Source organism: Nesoenas mayeri (genome assembly GCF_963082525.1).
Source record: "Nesoenas mayeri genome assembly, chromosome: 20".
NCBI lineage: Eukaryota > Metazoa > Chordata > Aves > Columbiformes > Columbidae > Nesoenas > Nesoenas mayeri.
In genome coordinates this window covers 6373778-6389994 of record NC_137569.1, presented here as the reverse complement: position 1 = coordinate 6389994, position 16217 = coordinate 6373778, and the positions used below count along the sequence as shown (strand labels likewise).

General features: G+C 53.0%; 1 protein-coding gene across 5 annotated transcripts in view; it reads left to right on the top strand.

Annotated features, from left to right (window-relative positions):
- The window catches only part of CUX1 (cut like homeobox 1), a gene marked incomplete at both ends in the record, with an annotated part of 256649 nt that extends 242104 nt beyond the window's left edge, over positions 1–14545 (top strand). For all 5 annotated transcript variants that reach the window (XM_080356937.1, XM_080356939.1, XM_080356936.1 and 2 more), the window contains 9 exons: positions 5111–5247; positions 5693–5759; positions 6863–6975; positions 7597–7713; positions 10064–10147; positions 10516–10572; positions 12794–12874; positions 14117–14181; positions 14485–14545. In XM_080356937.1, the coding sequence (XP_080213063.1) occupies positions 5111–5247; positions 5693–5759; positions 6863–6975; positions 7597–7713; positions 10064–10147; positions 10516–10572; positions 12794–12874; positions 14117–14181; positions 14485–14545 (782 nt within the window). The remainder of the gene's footprint in view (positions 1–5110; positions 5248–5692; positions 5760–6862; positions 6976–7596; positions 7714–10063; positions 10148–10515; positions 10573–12793; positions 12875–14116; positions 14182–14484) is intronic.
- Between the last annotated feature and the right edge of the window lie 1672 nt (positions 14546–16217).

Genomic DNA, 16217 nt, shown 5'->3' with positions numbered 1-16217 from the left:
CAAAAGGCTTTTGACAACCTTTCTGTTGTGGGAGGGATTTTGGCTCAAATCTTTCTTCCTTGACATCTTCATAAACCAAAAAGAAGGCAGAGAAAAATCACCTGGTTCAACCAGGACTCAATCTGCAGCATCTGGACAGCATGTCCCTCATCCCTTCAGCACAGTCATCTCCCTTTGGTTCTCCTGGAAGGGGAGCAGGACTTTGGGCAATAACATTACTGCCTTTCTCAGACATCCTTGAAAGCTAAATGCCAAGTATTTCAAGAACCTGAAATTGTGCCTTAATTTACGTACAAACCCGGGAGCTCTGGAATCGGATACAACTGGAGGTAGGACTTTGTTGGCTTGAAAAGGCTCACGGGAGAGTGATGTCAAAAAGCCTGAGCACTTATTCCTGCCTGGGGAAGAACAGCCATTTCAACTCCTCAGTAACTGTCCACAGCAACCCGGTCATTAACCAGAGTGGCCCAACGTGGAGAACGGTGCACGAGCTGGAAACATCAAAGGACTCGTGGAAAACCCATTTTCCTGCTTCTTGCCTTGGCTCCTGCTCCTGGTCTGGCACGCTCAGACACCGCTGTTTGTGCTGAGCGAGTCTCCAGCTTTGTGTCTGGGCTTCTCAGCCTTCATGTCGAGGTACTCCAAGATTTCGTTATCTCACCATCATCTTCCTTCCAGTCAGTAAAACAGTCTTAGAACCTTTGAAGCGGTGGGTTTCAATGCACTTCGGTTGACTTCTGAGAGGGTGGTTTTTCAAAGAAAGCTCCTAGCATGCCACATCTCTTCTTGTTTTCTTATTTTTCTACTGTTATGTAAATCCAAGGAGGCCAGACAGTAACGGAGGCAGATTAAAAAGTTACCATAAGGCAAATCAAGGTGTGAACTTGCAGAGCGTCAGCTCATTTGCAGTAAGTGCCCATGTGTGTGCTCCTACCCTGCAGATCCCTTCAGCAATACCGCTTACCTCTTGTTTCCTTCAGGCTCAGGATACACATGAGCAGTTACTCCAGTCTCCTGGATGTATAGCAAGTTACAGCCTATCTTACCCCAAGGTGATTTATTCATCTGTCTATATCCTCAGTAATCAAGCCACCATCTTATGGAAAGATTGCCTCGCATTTATTTATGTCTGGCCTTATAACTTCAAGCTAAGTTGCTAGTATGTCTTAATTTTCTCCATCTGTGAAAACAGATGCTGTTTATTTTGGATGATTTGCCAAGGGAGTCCGATTGCTGGGGCTTGTTACCGGAGTCAAAGTCGCTGTTGCTCCGTGGCGGCGCTGGGCTCACTGTCTCGCAGCCCGTGAGCTCTGACATCTGCGGGAACGTGCTCTGGAACCTCAGGCTGCAGGACTTTTTTCCCTTCATGTTCACTTTAATGATTTTAACTTGCAGCTTTGGAAGAGTGTGAGACAGGTGATGCTACACACAATGGAAGAAGTGTGAGATTCGGCTGAATCTTTTATTCTCCGTTTAGGACTGTTTTGCTTCCCCTCTGCGTGGGGCACTTTGTGTCTCACCGCATGGCCTGTCCGCACAGACACTCCACGTGTTTTCAGGCAGTGTCACCTGTGGCTGTGCTCCTCAGGCTGGAGCTATGGTTAGACATCTTCTTTACAGCGTCCTCTTCCTAATCACTCGTTCAGTTTGGGGCAGGAATGTGATGCTTTTTCAAGAGCCTCACCAACGTTGTTCTGCCTGCTGGATGACTTTTGCAAAGTGGTTGGTTCCTTGCAGGGGGCCTGATCCCCCTCCCCGCTCACACTGGGTGTCTCATCAGACCACGTGTTTAGTGATACTGAAAAGACCTGAAGATGTGGTCGGTCACACAGGGTGCGTGGGAAGAGGCTGGTGGCCGATGGTTGTCCTGAAAGGTGTTTATCTGCAAGCCCAGGGTTCCCCAGGAGGGTCGGGCTGCGGTGTTGAGGTAGAGACCAAGTTCAGCTGTTGGCAGCAAAGTTCAGCGGTTGTGCAGGGACTTGCTTGTTGACCCATGTTTGTTGCAAGTGATTTCCGCCAAACTCCTGGAAACCTATTCACAGAAGCTTTTTCTAACGACGGTTGTGTTATTGGCCAGCTAGGCCAGGTGAAAGCTCAGGGATTTACCATCAGTGTCATGATGAATTTTGACTAAGAAAACCCTGATCAAGAAAGAGCGTTCACCCAGCCAACAGTTCTGTAGGGACCTCACAAGTGCCCCATGCGAAACTCTGTATTCCAGCTCCCATCTGCTCTGCCACCTTCCCGGGGCCTCCCTGGAAAGCGGAAGGTGTTTTTCAGTAATACTTCAGTTTCAGTTTCTTGTTTTCTGTGTATCAGCTGGAGCCGACAAGGCAAAACCAGCCCTGCCTGTGCCGAGCGTTCCATTGCTCAGTTGCTGCATTTCATCACTTTTCTCCATAAGGTGATGGCAATGTCAGGCCCATTCCTCCATTGCCTCAAAAATCAGGAACAGCAGAGTTTGAGGCTAAAGATACTTGAGTTTAAAATACTCGGTTTAAAATCCAAATTTTCCCCGGGGTTCACCTTCTTTCTCCCATTATCTTCCGCAGTACCTCTCCACCTTCCGCAGCTTTGGAGGTATTTGCACATCTGAAGGGTCAGGGCAAGGGCTCTCCAGCACAGCAGCTCGGAGGAGACAAAGGCACATTTTCTTTTGCTGGATCTCAAGGCTTGAACCGACCTGCGTGCCCGGGAGAGCGTCCACCCGCTGCTGGGGGCGAGGGGTCGCTGGCGGAGAGGTGACGAGCGCACAGAGCCGCTGCCGCTTTGAGAAAAGAAAGTTATGATTAAAAAAGAACCACCAAAAACACATCGTGAATAGAGATACTGAAGGGGAGATGAGAGAGAAGCGCCGTGCGCTTGGGCCGCTTTCAGCGTTAGGCATGGTTTTCATGGATGGTTTGTAGAAGATTGGCCAGTGCTGAGGCGGTGAAACCCAAGGGAGAAAGGATGTGGGAGACGTGTTCCTTCGCTGACCCTTTTTCATGTGAAAAGCTCAGCCCAGGTAACTCAAAAACAAAAATTTAAGAAGTCGTTTAAGGGAGAAACTCGGGAGCTGGGATGCAGGGCTCAGATCTCCTGCAGCACGATGCCCAAGCTCAGTCTGCAGAGGTTTCCGGGCAGGACGGGAGGCAGGGGACATGTCCTGGCTGCAGCACAGCCCGGGCACGCCGGCTGCAGCATCGGTGATCAGGGCTGCCTTGTGCAGAGCTGAGCCCCACAGCCCATGTTGGGCTAGTAATAGCTTCCCAATTACACTTTAATGCAATTTAAAGAGACAGCCAATTAAATAATTAACCGTAGGGAAGAGGTTTTCTTCTTTCCAAATCTTCTTAATGCAAATATTTTTGCATCAGGCCACCCGTGTTTCAGGAGCTTGCAGTGATTCCCCATTTCTTGAGAAACACTGACCTCCAGTGGGACTGCGCCTTTATCGCAGCTGCTCCTGGCTCTCCTGAGCCTTTCATTTGGGGCCTCTAAAATGCAAATGGGGAGAGGGAAGAAAATAAATCCATGCATTGTGTCTGTAGCATGTGTCACCTCTCTTGCCCTGCAGGCAGGCTTCCTCGCTTATGAATAACATAGGAATTGTGTTTCTGACAAAAAGGGGGAAATTTGCACCAGCAAAGCCCCGGCTTCATGAGAAAGCAGCACTGATTTTAGGCATGACTTGATTTGAGCCCCCATTGCTACTGCTCAGAGTCCAGCCCTCCTGGCCAGGCTCTGCAGGGCATCGAGCCCTGTGCGTGACCCCAATCCACCGGTTTTGGGGGCTGTGGGGCAGCTCCCAGCGCAGCAGGACGAGGTGAGCTGGACCGGAGCTGCACTCGCTCTGCACCTCTCGTCTGAAGTTTTCCGATGGGGCAGGAGGCCCCCCGGGCACAACAGTCTGCCCTCGCATCCCCCCGCGCCACTGCTTCCCAGGCAGAGCTTTGCATTTCTTGCTCCCTGGCTGTTGATAAATGAGGATTTTTTTGCCTTCCAGCCGTCTGGAATTCAAGGGAATAATTACAACGGGAATTATAAGGGAGGGACTGGAGCAGCTGGGACCTGAGCTTTCACCCACCTGGAAATCCAGGCAGAGAGGGATGTATCCTGCATCCCCGCAGCAGGGAGCTGCAAAACGCAGGGGCTGAGCCTTGAGCTGAGCGGGATTTTTCAGGCCGGCAGAGGCCCAGACGTTGCTGGCAATGAGGGGGAAAAGGTGAAACAAGCAGATTTCTGCTGCAGGGCATGGCTCTTGCTTGCTGACGCTCTGTGTTTCAGGATGGATTTGCAGACGGAGCAGGGAGCTCGCCCCGCGGTGCTGGTCCTGTGCCGCTCGCTGTAGCTGCGTTTTGGCCCCGGTGTGTCTCTCCCTTGCTTCACATCTGGGCCGGGGTTATACGAGGGGAACGAGAGGCTTTTGTTTTGCTCCTGGAGCATTCCAACAAGCGCCTGTTGTGGTTTAGGGCGTGGGTTTTACTCTGGGGGGGGCAACTGGAAAGAAGGCTTGTTTGTTGAAAATTGGCCAAGCGGGGATGCCGGGGGCTGTGCAGCCTCTCCCAGTGCCGGGGGGCAGGATCGGTCCCACCTCAGCCCCTCCTGGGAGATGTCCCCCACCCCAATCCAACCCCCCACAGCAGCCATCCACCCAGTACCTGTCTGTCCCAAACCCGTGGCCCAGAGCCCACCTCCATCACACCTTTGCTGTGCAAACCAGACCTGGGGATCAGTTGGGGGGCTCATCTCTCTGCAGGTCCCCCCACTCTGCCCAAACAAGATGCTGCCAGGTACTCCTGGGTCACCAACAAACATTTGAAGCAGCCGTGCTGGTGCAAGCAGCTGCCACTCACATTGCTGCCAGCACTGGGACGTGACACTGGTCCTGCCTGGGGACGGCTGCCCACCCTGGGACATCACCCAGGTGGGCTGGACCCCTGGTCACTTCTCCCTGGAGCAGAGCAGGGATTGCTGGCAGGGTCCCAGAAATAAGGAAGAAACAGGGTTGCTGCATGTGAGTTGGTTTTAGTGCTCCAGGTGGAGATTTCTTGCGTTTTGGTGTCCCCTTGGCCCAAAATTCAGGGTTTGGGCCACCCCAGGTGACGGCCCCGTCTCTGTTTTCCAGTGCGCTGTGCGGAGCTGCAGATCCAGCTGACGGACGCTGTGTCCACGCTGGCCGGCCAGAAGGAGCTCGTGGCCAAGCTGGAGCACGACCTCAGCACCATCCAAGCCCTGTCCGCCATGCATCGCCCGGACGCGGAGGTAACGCCAGCATTGGGCAGGGAACGCTCAAAGTGGCCCCAGGGGTTGATCATCACTGATGGAGGGGCCAGTGCCAGCTGGGGGTTGTCTTATTACATCCTCTTTTTTTTTAATTATTATTTTTTTCTCTCGTTTTTCATTCTTTCTCACAACACACCCAGCAGAGAGTGGCATCGTGCCTATGCAATGGGATGGTGGTGGCATGGGGTGGGAGATGGTAGTGGCATCTAGTGACCATTCAGCCCTTCTCCTTCCCAGCTAAAGGGTGGGATTTGTTGCTGAACACCATCTTCTCCATGTTGTCTCAGGCAAATCCTTGCAGAGTGCAGGTTTGGCAGTGATGCTTCCGACAAGGCTGTGGGTGCCAGGGCAGTAGCAGGACTCAGGAGGGGTTTGCTTGACCTTCAGACAGGGGGGAAACAATTCCTTTGCTTTTGTTGTTCAGGGTGCAGCCGTCCCCAGCCTGGAGAAGATACCTGAGCCCATCAAGGAGGCCACAGCGCTGTTTTACGGTGAGAGGCAGGGGCTGTGCCCTGAGGCGCTGGCAGGGACATCCCGGTGGCGTGGGCAGGGGGGTCACCTCTCTGGGGACGGTGGGGTGAGGATGCTCCTAAGCAGGCGCAGAGGTCGCCTGCTCAGCGTGTCCTTCCCTGGGGCCAGGGGTGGGTTTTCGGTGCTGGGTTTGCTGGTCCTGCAGCTGCTCACAGCGGGCACATGCTGGTCCTGGCTCTGTGCTGAGCTGCTGAACCCAGACTGAACCAAACACGCTGCGCTTAACTCCTGCCCTTCCCGCACCAAACCCCCTCCACGGCCAACCAGCTAAATATTTCCTTTACGTTGGCTCCTGCGCCGAGGTCTGGAAGAGAAAATGAATCAAACAAATAACAACACTTGGCTCCTCTGGAAGAAAGCCCACTTCCTTTCCTTTTTTATTTTTTGTTGTTGTTGTTTTCTGTTTTGAAAGGTTTTGAAAACACACGATAAACAATATCACAGCAACAGTCCCACCAAGCCAAACAACCTGCAGCCACGCATCCTGTGCTATGAATAGCTCCTCTGTGCAGCCCGTTGAGTCATGGCCCTGGGGACCTTTTGCTTCTCGGCCACCAACACTGGGAGGGATGGCTGCAGCCCCCCCAGCACCTGCACACTCCAATTGTGGGGAGCAGCCATGTGAGGCACCCAAAAGTGGAGTTCCTGGGCACAGCAAGGTGGTGATGGCTGCGGGCGAGGCCATGTTGCAATAGCTGTGCATAGGAGTTTCTCTGCCCACGGTGTTGGCGGGGGGACCTCCAGCAGCCCCGCTGTTTTTGGGGTGGATGATGGGCATCTGCTGGGTTGTAATGGCAGGAAGATGTGCCAGGGGAGGGTCAGGTTGAACATGAGGAGAAGTTTCTTCACCCAGGGGGTGCTGGACACTGAACAGGCTCCCCAGGGAGGTGTCACAGCCCCAAGCCTGACAGTGTTCAAGAAGAGACTGGACAACGTCCTCAGACACACGGTGTGACCTGTGGGGTGTCCTGTGCAGGGACAGGAGTTGGACTCGATGAGCCTTGTGGGTCCTTCCAACTGAAGACACTCTATGATTGTATGATTCTGTGTCTCATGTCCGCAGGTCACTCGCCGTCCCCCAGCACCTCGTTCCCCGAGGGGCAGGTGGACTCACTCCTCTCCATCATCTCCAGCCAGAGGGAACGTTTCCGGGCCAGGAACCAGGAGCTGGAGGGGGTACGCTGGGTGGGGAGGGCGGCTGCAGGACTGCAGCCTGGAGCTGGCTGCTTTAATGTCCTGCAGGGAGTTTATTATCAGCACCACTGCACACAAGAGAAAAACATCATCTATTCTGCAGTTAGCAGGACCAAAGCCTCCCCCAGCCCATCAGCACTGCTCCAGTTCAAGGACAGATCTAAATCCCCGTCGCCTTGTGGGTGCGCTTGGCCGTCTAGCACAGCATTTGGGTGCACACAGGGAATGTGGTTTAGAGTAAAAACCCAATAGCTCTGCAAATTGAAGTACAGCTCAAAACAACCTCTTCAAAGCCAGGAGGTTGGTTTTGCATCCCCCCCATGGGGGCCGGGTCTCAGCCCAAAGCCACCTGTAGCCACCACAGCTGCCCCAGCCCATATCCAGCCATGGAGAGATTGGGTTCATTGATGGTTCAGTTCTGGGGGTCCTGTTCAGCAGCAGCTGCGACAGTTTTAATTTGGGAGCAATTTTAATTTAAAGCCGGGGGATTTTTAATTACTGAGAGGGTACTGGACCCCAGCTGTCCCCCCTTCTGCCTCCCCCATGGTTAGATCCCATCCTGTCCCCGTCCTCGCTGCTAATGGCCCCTGTGCCCCCGTGCAGGAGAACCGCATGATGCAGCACACAGTGCAGGCTCTGCAGAGCGAGCTGGACAACCTGAGAGCCGACAACATCAAGCTCTACGAGAAGATCAAGTTCCTCCAGAGCTACCCCGGCCGGGTGAGTGGCTGTTTGTCTGTCTGTCTGTCCTCCAGCTGGGTTCACACAGACAAACAGACCCCAAACACAGACCGTTGCCCTCCGTGTACAAGAGCAATGGGGAAACTGCATGTTACTCACATGCACCTTGCATGGAAGTTGGAAAAATGGGAGATAATTGGGGTGAAGAAGAGTCCAGAGCTCTGCTTAGAGGAGCAATGGTCAATTTGAACTGTGCTGAGGGGTGTCTAGCATCTTTAATGCCAGAAGCTCAAATTTCCTCCCTGAAAAAGCTGCTACAAACCCTTTTGATGCTCACAGCCGGCAGCCTGATGCTGCAGCAGGCAAGCTGCGGATGCTCCTGCCCAACCAGGCAGCAAGTGGTTAAATTGGGACCTCCTGCAATAAATCCCTGCAGTCAGAGCCTGAAAAATAATTCATCTTGTCATACCTATGCGCATTCCCCGCCACCCTGAATGTCTTGTGGCCAGCAGAGAGAGCTGCCTTGCTTCCTGTTCTCCTGGGCCAGGACCCCAAAAGAGCAGAAACAAGCCCAAAACCTTCCCAGTAATCCCAGTAACACCAGGAGGAGGCTGGAGACCTCCCTGGAACCTGCTCTGCTCCTGCCGTGTCCCTGGGAGGTTTCATCCCTCGAAATCCCTGGGGCTTTCACAAGTGGGTCAGGCTGATGCCTTGGGAGCTTTAAACTGCAGCAGCTCGGTCAGAGCTGGGCTATCGTGACCTTAGGCCTTCCTGGTCACTGCAAAAGTGACAATAACTGGGGAGGGACAGGGGTTGAAACGCCGGCTCCTCGCCCTGCCTGCCCTGCCATCCTCCAGCTGCTGGCTGGACTGAATCTGTTCTATTGATGGATATTTTAATAGTGTTTGGGGATGGGAAACTCCTGCCGTCGTGAAGGACCTTATTTGGTCCTTTTATTTATGTCTCGGTGATGACACTGGGTTGGCCCCTCTGACATTTTTGCCCGTTTCTCCCGCGGAAGATCATATCCATGTTTGTCTGAATGCCATTCACATGACCTAAAGAGCAAAAGCCTTCGACGCAGCAGCACGGGGGATTGCATAATTCACCCCCTAATCGGGCATGTGACACGTTAAAAATAATCATCAAAGATCATTCAATAAGGCCAGGCCGTAGTGAATTCATCGCCCCTAAATTGGGAGCTGGTCTCATCGCTGGCTCCCGGCCGCGCGGTGACCCGGGGATCGGATTGCGGTGTGTAAGGGCATATTTGCTAAAGGTCTGTGTGCCGCGGGGTTTACCCGCCGTGGAACGGGACCAGCGGGCTGGACAAGCTGCAGCATGTAGGAACGGGTCCAGAAAGCCCCGGGTAAATGTCAGCATCACCACGCTGGTGGGGCCGAGCTGGAGAAGACACGGTGCTAGGAACAGGGGAGCTCGTGTCTGTCTCTGGGGCTCACACCGGGCTGTGACTGCGCCTGGTGATGGCACATGCCATTTCCAGGCTGGGTTTGGGTAGAAACAATGCGGAATCTGCACTTCTCGTGTCCTACAGAGGTACTGTTGGAGAAAGGAGGAGCAGGGATGTGCAGGATGCAGGAGCATCCTCAGGGCTTGCCACCGAGGTGATGCTGCAGGAGGGGAACCTCTGTCCCCGGAGGAGTCTAAAACCCAGCCCGTCTGAACCAGCTTAAATCTTTCACTCCTTTCAAGGAGTTTCCTTCATTTTCCTTGCCCCGTGCCCAGCTAATAACAGCTGTAGGTTTAAACAATTACAGGGTGTTTCAAAAAGATGGACCTGATTTCAAAGCAGTATATTTCACAACAGCATCGTGTTACAATTATACGAAAATTTACAAATGGTTTAATGGGGCATTTAGCGGTAATCATTTGAAACCCTATGCCCTGCCACTTCAAGTGGTGAGAGTTTCATTCATGGGCAGTTTGTGGTTGCAGAGGTACAGTGATTTCAAATTGGGTCCAGTATTTCCTCCTCCTAAACTGCTCTCTCCCTCCTACCTGACCCAGCAGCAAAGGAATTCAGGGTGGGATTTGCAGTATCCCAGGCATTTCCAGATGAGATCTCTGGGGTGACACAGATGACCATTATTTCATAGAAAGGGCAAAAAATAGGGGGACATGGGTGGAGTCCCTGTGGAAGAAAGGACTTTGTTAAATAGCCCCTGTAGTGCTGCTCCTTTTTGAAGCTGACGGATGATGTCAGCCCTGTGGGTCAGCCCTGGGCTGTGCCGCTCCATCCTTTGGGGGTCATTTCTTCCAAATGAGCAGCTCGGAGGGGTTTCTGGCCCTTTGCTAGGTGTCCATAAACCACTGGACAGGTACCAGAGCTCCCCTGTCCCCCATTTCTCACCTTCTCTTTGCTCCACAGGGCGGCAGCAGGGACGACACAGAGCAGCGCTACTCCTCCCAGTACGAAGAGCGCCTGGACCCCTTCTCCTCCTTCAGCAGGAAGGTAGGAAAAGGTTTTGAAGCTACAGTCCATGGGGAGGCTGCATTTGCTTGGTTCTGGTCTTGCTTGCAAGGTGGTCTGGGTTTGTGAAAGGGAAGGAACAGCCAGAAAGTGAAACCCCTCGGGGAAATTATTTTGTCACCCAGGTGAAATCCAGGGGCAGCACTCTGAAAGCATAAAACACGCTCAATCGCCATTCACTTAAAATATAAAAATCAAAAATAAGTCATTGTGCCCATGTGATGTTCCCTGTGGCTGTGTGTATATGGGGAGCAGGAGCATCCCGGGGCACAGAGCTCCTTCCCTGATTTGCAAACCCTAAATGAGCCTTTTGAGCCTTGAAATCACCTTCTGGTACCGTTTGCTTGCAGGAGCGCCAGCGCAAGTACCTGAGCCTCAGTCCCTGGGATAAGGCCACGCTGAGCATGGTGAGTGGGCTGCCCCCGGGGGTTTTTAGCGCGGTGCCGTGCCGGGGCCACGCTGGGGCTGCCTTTAGGAGAAATCACTTTCCTCCCTTGCCCGTCCCATTCCCCCCTCAATCCTACCGCATCCCAGAGGCTCCTGGCCGGAGCGGGTGACCCAGCCCCAACCCAGTGAGCAATGCCAGTGTCAGGGCACAGCCGAGGAGCTTGGGGACAGCGTGTGTCTCAGCGGATCACCGTGAACCGCTGTCTTCCTTCCAAAAAAGCATCGGGGACAGTATCGGGGAGCTGCCGTTGGTGCAGCAGCAGAGGATCCTCTCCTGAGCCGTGGCGGGCAGCAGAGCTACCGCTGCCACCGCGGGCTTTGGCTGCCATCTCTTCGGGATGAATGCTGCTTTCTGAGCTAAAAATGTTGTTATTCAGAAGATCAGACTCATATTTTAATCTGTGACATTAGCAGCAGGCTCAGGTTTTGGCTGAGTTAACCCCTGAGTAGCCAGCAGAACAGAGGTTGATGTGGGACCACTGGTCTGCAACAACCGCAGAATACAGAAGTATCTTGTAATAAAGGCAAAGTTGTCATTTGCATGAAAACCAAGCAAATGCCAACATGAATATGGATTGGGTGGCGTGCCAGCACCACGGAGAATTAATGAAAGGCATTTACAAAAAAACTGACTTAGGGGAGTTATTCCTTGGGAATATTTAAGAACATAATCTTGTTTGTTACAGCAGCCTCCGCCGTGGCCATGAATAGCAAAGAAGATTTCAGCCCAGAATTGGTTTGGTGGGAGATCTGTGGGTTTTAATGCCAGCTTTGGAAAGCCTGCGTGGTGGTTTGGGGAATGTGCTTATGTCCATAATGAATCCCTAGCTTGTACAGCAGGAATACAAAGTTGCTCTGTAGGAAGGTGGGATCCATGCTTCTAAGCTGCTTTTCTAGGCTGTGGTTACTCCTGACTTTGGGTCTTTTGAAGGGATGGACATGAAGATTTTCCCATCAGGACCCCAGTGTCCAGGGCCAGATGGGCTCAGACATTATCAGGGTCTTGCTGCTGGGACCCACTGAGCTCAGACCTCATAGAATCATAGAATTTAGGTTGGAAAAGACCCTCAGGATCATAGAGTCCAACCATAACTAAGTGTAGCACTAAACCATGTCCCTAGGAACCTCAGTTCACTGTGGGCTGGCACAGGGCTGGCAAAGGTGAAGGGCAGATCTTTCAGGATAGACTTTGCAAAGCCAGAGAAACGGGTAAACCAGCAGACCAGGGCACTGGTGAGGTTTTGAAGATGCTCAAAGAATTTTCTTTACACTCCATAATCCCCCAGGGCAACGTCCATCTGGCAGCCCCTGCTCTGGGGGGTTTGCTGTAGCCCAGGCGGTGCTGTTTGCCTTCCCAAGGGCCATCAATACGCCTCCACCTCGACCTTCCCTTAAATGCAGATATCTGTGACAAGTGGGCAGGGCAGCAGGGCAAGCTGTGGGACCCCGGGGACCTGCCCGGGCCACCAGCTCCAGCCACAATCCTCCCCCATGCACCAGGAGAGGCTTTTACTGGGGAGAGCAGCTGGAGCTCCAGCACGCAGCTCCCCTCAAATCAATAGCCCAAAAAGTGCCAGGGCGCTTGAGAGGCTGCACCGTCTGGCTACGAAATTGTCCTCGGCATCACTCCTGGGGTCCCGCAGTGGAGCTGGGGTGCAGGCAGGGCTGTGCAGCAGAGCCAGCTTTCCGGGACACGGCACAGCGTCTGCTCAGCCGCCCCGCCGAGGGAACACTGCAAATCACAAGTTCTTTGAGTTCACAAATTAAAAAATCTGTGAGACTTAATTACTGCCGGTGTTTCTCTCCGCAGCGGCGCCGAGCTGCAGGCAGGCACTGAGTCAGGGCTGGCACCGGGGGAGAAAACTGGGGGAAAATGGGCTCAGAACAACCCTCTGAGAGAGTTTTCAGTGGGGGGAACCCCACAGTTCACAGCCCTGAATTCACCTTGATTTGGGTGATTTTGGGCTGAGAGCATAGGCACTTGTGGTAGTCACCTTGAAGAGCGGCTGCTCGGAGATGGGCACGGATGGGTGGCAAAGCATCCTGTCTCATGTGTTTACATAGGGTCCAGCACAAACAGGACCCCTCAGCCAGGGTTTCTCCGAGCCTGTGTGTGGGGAGGGCTGGTTTCCACTGACCCCCCCACTTAAAATGGGATTTTCTGTTCTCCTCTTGCTGCAGGGGCGGCTCATCCTGTCCAACAAGACAGCTCGTACCATTGCCTTCTTCTACACCCTGTTCCTGCACTGCCTCGTCTTTCTGGTAAGCAAGGGGGCCACAGGGGGACGGGTGCCTCAATAAATGTCAGCAAGCATCCCATCCAGAGGGGATCTTTGCATCTTTAAGATATTATTCCAAGTGAGTGTGTTGCAGCCATACTGGCTCATCACCAGCTCCGGAGGCACAGGGAGCGCGAGCAGCACGGCTCAGCAGGGGCACATACGTGTCGTGGTGCAAACTCCTCCTATATGCTTGCACAGTTTCTAGGAGTTTATTTATCATTTCAGGGGAAAGGAAAAAAATAATCATCAATAATTAAACGATGAAACAAGATGAAAGACAAATCAGAACAATATTTCCATCCTCCTCTCAAAGTAAAACCGACTTTGTGTTATTTTGGTGAGGAAAGGAGCAAAGAAAATAAAAAGTTAAACATCATTAAATTTTAAAGCTCTAACAACAACAACAAAAAATCCTGAAATTCATAAATATTACATGGCTGGAATGATCTTACTTCATCTAGCCACAAAAGGGCCTGAAATGCAGCACCCAGCGCTGCCTGGGCACACACCATGTGTCTGACTGGGGACCAGCCAAACCCGGCTCCTCCATCCCCGCCTGGGATCAAAGTCTTTGCCACTTTGCTGAGAAACAGCACAACCTTCACCCCTTCCCACCCACTGCCTTCTGCCTATTGGGATTGCAATTAACCCTAATTTGGAGGCCAGCTGAAGGCTGTTTTTGGAATTAGAGTATTTCCCGGGTGCCAAGATAACAACAGTTCGCAAATCCCCAAGGCTTTGATGCACCAGCCTGGGATGGGGGGTTTCTCCCTCTTCCTAAAATGTCCCCAACTCCTTGTGCCACAGCTTTGACATGGAAACCCAGTGGCACAGAGGGAAAAAGGAGCTGAACAAAGACCCTCCTGAAGCCTGTACCAAAAACACGTCTCCATCCCTGTGCAGCGTCGAGCGCAGCCACCTTGCCCCAAACCACCGCAGCTGCAGCAGCACCGGACTGGCAAAAATAACCACAGGGAAAGGTCATCCTGACCTTCTTGAGGGCAACCCATGAAACATACACTGGTAACACAGGGCTGTGAAATAGGTTTCACCCAGAGCATCACTTTAGGTCTCTGCTTGATGCGCAAAAGCCACAGGCGCCTGCAGAGCGCAGGCAGGGATTTTGCTGTTGGCCGCGGGGACGGGATGGCACAGCCGTGGCACAAGGTGCTGTGGGAGCAGGCGGAGGAAAGCAGGGCTGATTGCATTTCTTGTTTTGCAGGTGCTCTACAAAACGGCCTGGAGCGAGAGCGTGGGACGGGACTGCGCTGCGTACTGCGCCAAGAAGTGGGTGTGAGGATGGGCTGGCTCAGCCCGGGCTCGGGAGCATCATCTGCCTCGGTTCGGTGGATGGAGCATGGTGCTTTGCAGCAGTTTTTTTGGATGCTGCTTGATGCACCTCTATCCTGGAGATGAGGGTGGTTAATTAGGTTTTAAATCCTTGATCCAATGAGGATGGAGGGTGGGAAAGGTGGACAGAGCAAGGCAACCACCTCTCTTCAGTTGGGTGTTTTTCAAATCCCTTCCATCTTGGCCACCGGCGTGCTTCAGACCTTGCTGTGAGTTAACACGGCTTTGCCTTTTCCCCAGGTACGCCGACCACGTCCACAAGTTCCACGAGAACGGGGACGCGGGTGACATGTGGCAGTGACGGCTGGACACGGCCCCACTGGCGCTGGCTCTCCTTTCGTCCCGCATCAGGATTTGTCCCATCGCTCCCTGCCAATCACTTTCACTATCGCTTCGCTTTCTGCTTCGTAGGATGGAGGCAATGATCATGCCCCGCTCCCACCCTTGGAAATCAAAAGCCTCAGCTAATGAAGAGTTGTTTTGCAGCATTTCCAGCCCTCCCTCCCTCCCTGGAGGAGGCTGCAGTGATGCCCATGTCCTCCCGATGTCCCGGGGAGCTCAGTTTTTACCAAAATACATGGAAAATGCAAGACAAGAGGCACACCTCTTAGATGTGATCTCTCTTTCCATCCTTTTTAAAATCCAGTGCAACACTGAATGGACTAAATTTAACCAGAAATGGGGGGGGGGGGAAACCAACCTCCCGAATTTGCATTTCCAAATGTGATATTTGAGAATTCCTATTTTGCTCCAGTTTATTGAATTGTGAGAAGGCAAGCAGTTCTGCCAGGCTCTGCCAGAGCGAGCGAGACAGCGGCAGATAAAAACCAGCCATCCCCGACATTGGGGTTGTTCAGTACGTCCCCTTCTCGCTGCCTCTGGATCCCATGAAGCTGTTGCTCAGCTCTGGGCTCCATCTGAGGGGCTTCTGGGGACCTTCTGCTGCTCCTGTTCCCTGACTGCTGAGCACCGGCAGATGCTCTGCTTGAGCCGGAGCCCTGGGCTTGAAAACAGCCCAGTTAGGTCAGACTTAATGGGCGTGAAGGGAGGTGTTGGTCAGGACTGATCTCACGGGGACGCTCTCCTCGCTGAGATGGTTCTGCCGAGCGCTGGTTGCTCTTCTGGCTGTGATGGCTTCACCGAATACCAGGCAGTACCTGCTTCGGGTCGGGCTTTACTTGCCCCATAGTTGATCTGCTCAACATTTGATCCTTGCAGGAAACCACAAGTCAAATGGATGAATTGCTGGTGGCGGGTGTGCTGGGTGATGATTTGGGTTGATTTGGGGAGACAGAGGTGACAGCAGAAGCTCTGATGAAAAAGAGCCAGTCCCGGCACCCCCCATCCCTGTCTCGGCTCACTGTGACCGCATGGTGCAGGAAGGTATTAGCTTGTTAGCACGGTCCTCAATTAAAATTCCCCTCCAAAGACAGGAGAATAGTGTTGCTTCCAATTAATATTTCATTGCAGATTCAGATCTGTTCACATTCACGCTGCTGGGAAGCCAGAGCCTCTGACGGAGCGTGCAGGCAGCGATAGGCTTCACATCTGCCACGGGCAGCCCGCGTTTATTTATAGGAGCTGTGGCCCGTAGCTAAATGTAAAATACTCATAAAGTGAAGGGAGGGATAAACCCCAAGGGACCAAGCTGCACCTGTCCCGCTTGGCGCGGGGTAACGCGAGCCGGTCCGGAAGGGAGGCACCGCGGGGCGAGATGCCCGCGGGGGTTTGGGGTGATGCTGCCGTGTGCCGGGGACTTCTCCATACACTGATCGACTTCGGATGTGGAGGAGATGAGCTTTTGCTGTCTGAAATCAGTAGCTCAGAAACGTGATCCGGGGAAGGCTGGGATGCTTGTTGAGGCTTTGTTGGGGAAGGTTAAATTTGCTTTTTTTAGAAGCTGTGTGTGGTGTCTTGGAATTGCAAAACTTCTGCAGCTATTCACACTTGTACTCTTCATAAATGACTTAAAA